Source organism: Mus caroli, chromosome 5 (genome assembly GCF_900094665.2).
Source record: "Mus caroli chromosome 5, CAROLI_EIJ_v1.1, whole genome shotgun sequence".
Lineage (NCBI taxonomy): Eukaryota > Metazoa > Chordata > Mammalia > Rodentia > Muridae > Mus > Mus caroli.
Genome location: NC_034574.1, coordinates 106518391 through 106523736, shown reverse-complemented (window position 1 = coordinate 106523736; position 5346 = coordinate 106518391). Strand labels below are relative to the sequence as shown.

Here is a 5346-nt window from a genome sequence, read left to right as displayed (position 1 = left end):
CCAAAAAAAAAAAAAAAAAAAAAAAAAAAAAAAGACTTTTTGTGGAACAAACATTTACATTTGTTTATTCAATTTGGACTATTAGTTAATGAATTACACATAGTATTGTAAAAGACTTTTAAATGGAATAACTAAATTCAAAGTTACAGAGCCTTCCTCAAAGGATAAACTAGATGATTTCATAAACTGAAAGAAAGAAAGGAAGGAAGGAAGGAAGAGAGAGAAAGGAAGGCACCACATCAAAGACTCTATTCTGATTAAAAGATTAGGCTGTATCTAAGTACTTCCAACATATTCCCAAACTATACTATGAAAATTTTATAAAACATAAAATAGATTTTGTTTGTTTTCAGGACAGGATTTCTCTGTGTAGCCCTGGCTAGCTTAGAACTCGCTCTGTAGACCAGGCTGGCCTCAAACTCAAGAGATCCCCCTGCCTTGACTCCTCAGTGCTGGGATTAAAGGCATGTGCCACCACGCCTAGCCTTATAAAATAGGTTTGTGGTATGTATAATTTATGTAACTTATTCATACCATAGGTCTCGGATTTCCATTAGTATATTAATTATAAAGGTGTATTGCTGGCTTGTGATTGTATTTTCACTATATGGATGCAGGCTGGAATTAACTCTACTCAGTCTCCACAGGTATCTATCACTACATTGCCATCATTTAACAGAATGGGAAACTGAGGCATAGAATAAACAAGGGGCTTTTAAGATCACTCAGAATGAGAGGCAGAGCAGAATCTGCACCAAGTGGGACTTTTCCTTCCAAGGTATTGTAAGCAAGGTCTGCCTGCTCACAGGGAATGGTGGGCTGTAAACAGAGCGTGGCCGAGTTCACACTGGCCTGAGCCCTGCAGTTGTTCAATACTCATGGCTGTTGTCCTCACTGATTGAGCTTGGTGTGTGTGTGTGGGGGGGGGGGGTGTCACACAGGCTTCCTTTGGGCTTCGCAGGCCTCATTCTTCCTCCTGATCACAGGGCAAGCCATTACTGTGTGGTCACCCTGCTTACCCATCTGTCTCCACCGCAGCCTGAGCCCCCGGGGGTGGGGTTAGGATTGTTGTGAAGTTTCTTGTTGTGGTCTCTCTACTCAAACTGTCATGGACTGTCTCTTCTTGGGGGATGCTCATCAGCCATCTTGCTATGTGATAGAAAGGTCACCTGACTGGGAGGGTGCCTTAGATAGGTTACATGGCATGAACTTAGGGGTAGTTGTAGAGCAGATCTCAGGGAGAGCTGCTGAGGCTCAGGTGGGAGAGAAGCCGGGAGGCAGCCAAAGGTGGGCAACAGCCCCAACGCAGCAGAGAGCTGGAGAATTCCAAGAGGCAGCACACTGGGGGCTTAAATGGCAGAGGGTGCAGTTCTCCTCAGTCCCTCTAGAGGGAGCAGCGCATAAGAGACCGGTGAGTCTCTCCAGCTTGGTTTGGGGACCTGACAAGCCTCCTCAATCCTATCCCCTTGCTAGGCAACAGAGCCTTACCAACCACCCCATTGGAAACTACCGTATGTTCATCACCAGGAGGGAAACTGAGGCCCAGACAGGTAAAGTGAACTGGTCCCACAGCAGGGAAACACCATCCAGTTCACCTTGTCTTACACTCTGGCCCTGATTCTCTCCTGCCACGACCAGCCTTATCCCTGGCTCCTTCCCACAGCCTGATACCCAGCAGGAGCTGGGGGGGGAAGTCGCTGCTGAACTAAATTGAAATTTCCAACAGCTAAATTGCACCGTGATGAAGGGCTGCTGTTCCTGACAGAACACATCGGAGCTGTCCTTAGACGCCCCCCTCCCCCAGTCCCCTCCTGGAATCCCGCGGCTGCCTGAGAAATATTTATGCTGACGACAGGTTATTTTTTATTCTTCAAATAGATTATTCACAAGGCAGCTGACTAATTGGGCCCGTACTGTTATAATGGGTTAGGACCAGATGTATCTGGGAGATTAGGAAAACTTTAAGCATACACAGGGGCTCCTTCCCTCTCTGTCAGCCTGTCCCTAGTTCTGAGTCACCTCCTGGTATCCTTGGTGACTCAGGACAGCTACTACCATCCCAGAAGAACCCTAGGTGAGGTCATCTAGCACCCCACAGGTCTAGACTTCAGATGAGGCCATATGTGACCCTCTTGAAGACATTTGCCTGGTGTGTCAAGATGAGTGTCTGATCCTATCGCCTGCAGCTCTTGTTCTAGGTGGGCTGTCTATAGATGACTCTGCAGCCAGGTGCCCAGGGCTGGAGACCCTGCTCTTCTCCACCTGCACTGGGTGATCTTGTTGATGCTATTTGCTCTCTTTGGGTTTCCATGTACTGATTTGCAAACAGGTAGCCTTGATATCTTAGGATGATAAGCTTTGCAAAGATCCCGAGGAAGTACCAGGTGCAGAAGAGTAACTGCTGCTTATGACAATCCCTGCTGATGGCAGCTCCCAGCTTTTCCTGAGACTCCACACATGTGCCTTCCTGCTGGCCTGAGTCCCCCACAAAAGCATAGCAGGTCCCTGAACTGTCCCGTACCAGATGCATGCCCACACTATTCCATCCCCCAACCCCCACCTCTCAAAGCTCCTAAAGGACTCCATTGCAAAGGAGAACAGAAACAAAAAGCCCTCTGCTAGCTCAGGGCTCCTGGTAATAATTGATCAGCACCCCCAAGTCTGGAAACAAAGGTACCCTGAGGAGCCGCAGGGTGCGCCTGTCAGTGCACAGCCTTGCGGTCTTCGCTCCAGCTTCTTGTTGTCAGGAGGAACCAGGCCCTGATTAATGGTTTCTTGGTGCCAGTTCCCCACGGAGTCATTAAACACAGGATCTGTTTCATTAAACAGATCCAGGACAATTCACCTTGTGTAATCATATCACATAAAATTTTGCCTCCGTCCTGCTCCAGAGGGGCTGTAAAATTAACGTTATAGAACGAAAGTCATGGGGGGTGGGGAGGCTATCTCTTGGCTCTGATCAGGAGAGGACAGAACCACAGGGACTAGACACACTCGGTGGCTACATAGCCTCTGCTTCTCCCAGGTCAGGGTGAGCCAAGGCAGGTTTCAAAACCTGTGAGAGCATTGGAGTCCCTGAGAAATCTGGTTGGACACAGACCCTCAAGTTTCCCAGGTGACACTGCTGCAACTGGTCCCCAGCCACATATGAGCAGTAAGGGTTTCAGGCAGTGAAATGTGTGTGTGTGTGCGTGCACGCTCATGCGCGAGTGTGTGCACATATGTGTAGTCTGGAGTGGAGCCTGGTGATTTACATTGCTAATGAGCCCCCCTGTTGTTCTGGTGCCTAGGGTGTCAAGGAGAGGAATGGGTGGGTGGGGTGGAGAATGGGGGCCCTGTTTTCTGGGGAGAGCGCTCTTGACCTGAGAGGGGTTTCTGGGGCTAATGTAGCCCTAGTATGAGATGAATGTGGATCCTCTGTTGGTTTTGAGTTGGCTCAACTCCCTGACTTGGTGTTGGTCTAGGGGTTCAGGGGTCTTAAATAAGGAAGCAGAGGCTAGCAAGGTGGCTGTTGGGAAAGTATACACTTGGGGACGTGGAGGCTGATGTGGGGGTATCCATCAGTGCCTGGGTTGGGATCTTAGCTCCGCAGACCTGGGGTGCGTACCAAGCCCTATATACCCTGCTACAGGAACAGTTTCTTCCTAGTTCCTTGAGGGTTTGACAGAGAGAGGGGTTGCTCAGACCAGTTGATAACCGCTCCTCCCCTTCTCTCAGTCCCGAGGAAGCCTGGGAAGATGAGCGCTGGCTAGCTTGACTGCTGTCTATCCTGTGACCTTAGTAGTCTTCACCTGTTTCCTCGTTAGTAAAGAGAGAACCAGGGTTCTTAGCTCAGACCCAGATGGGTTTGAATTCCGTGTTCTAGCCCCTGTCTGCTCATTGGCACAAGCCTGCCTCTTCACCTAGCATGGGGCCCTGCTTGCTGTGACATCAGTGGATCACTGGTCTCTCTGAATGCATGCAGCAGGCTCACTACAGTGATAACTGGTCACACAGCCGTAGGCTCACACAACCACATAGGCTGGGGCTAGACACAGGCCGTGCCATACTCAGGAGAGGACCCACAAACGTGGTAATAATCCATGCCAGCTGAGTTCGATTAGCAGTGCCTCGTGGCAATCCATGCCATCTGGGTTCGACTAGCAGTGCCTCTGTCACTGTAGCAAGAACAGTAGCTGCTGGGAAGAGGGTGAACTACCCAGGCTTTTGCACCCCACAATTTTATCCCCTCCCCAAGTCCAGAAAGTCAGAATCCTTAGCTACTGGGCTTTGGGTGTGGCGCTCAGGTGCCTCTGCTGCTGCTCAGAACTGCTGCTTTGCACAGCTCTCTTAAGAGCGCCTTGCTGATTACCCGCACCCCACGCTGTCCCCGACCCTCCCTCCTGTCACCTTTGCCTTTCCAGTGGGCGTGGGCGGCAAAGCCTATGTGGCCTCCATATTTGCGGTTGAACTCAGCCATGAGGGCCTTATAGGGGTTGCGGATGAGCAGAATGGCTGCGTCGAAGGCCTCGATCTCCTTCTGGCCGCTTTCATGGGTCTTGATGCAGATGGTCCGCCCGCTTCTCCAGTGGTCCCGCTCACCTTTGAACCCTGTGCCCAACCCGAGAAGTTAGAAGCTGGGGAGGTGGGGGTGGGGTAAGAAGTACACACACACACACACACACACACACACACACACACACTTGTGCACCACCTCAGGCTTCCTCACCATCTTCTTCACTTAGCCCTCCCTTCTTTCCTTCCTGTGTGTATTCTGAGCACCTGCAGACAGGTCTCACATCTGATATGCCCATGCTGGAGATGGTCCTGAGGTCCAAGCCATCCTGGTTATAGTGTGGGACTCCAATCTCCAGAATCCAAAACCAACAAAACGGTAAAGGAAACTTTCCAGCACCCGAAGGAAGGCATTCATGATGTCACCAATGGTGACAGTATGGAAAGTCACTTCCCTGTGTCAGGGAGACCTAAGATGCTGTGTCGTGGACACCATCATGGTGTCAACCTAGCACGACACTGTGGGGATTGAAAATAAACCACGCTGGTGGAGAAATACCTACTCCAGAGTCTAAATGTTCAGTAGACGGGAGTGGTGTCGTTTGGCAGGCAAAAGAACATTTGCCCGAGGAATTTTATGTCCCTGAGGAGGGACAATATGCTGGGCTTCTCTGAGGAATGTTGTTGAATTTCCTCACCAGAGCCCCCGCCCCGCCACATCCCTGTTTTCTTTCTTTCTTTTTCTTTTTTTCTTTTTTTTTTTTTTTTGAGACAGGTTTCTCTGTATAGCCCTGGCTGTCCTGGAACTCACTTTGTAGACCAGGCTGGCCTCGAACTCAGAAATCCACCTGC

At 50.1% G+C, this 5346-nt stretch overlaps 1 protein-coding gene across 5 annotated transcripts in view; it reads right to left on the bottom strand.

Moving 5' to 3' along the window:
* Wscd2 (WSC domain containing 2) overlaps positions 1-5346 on the bottom strand; it is an 88562-nt gene that overhangs the window by 7615 nt on the left and 75601 nt on the right. For all 5 annotated transcript variants that reach the window (XM_021163700.2, XM_029478113.1, XM_029478112.1 and 2 more), the window contains exon 8: positions 4390-4590. In XM_021163700.2, coding sequence (XP_021019359.1) covers positions 4390-4590 — 201 coding nt within the window. The remainder of the gene's footprint in view (positions 1-4389; positions 4591-5346) is intronic.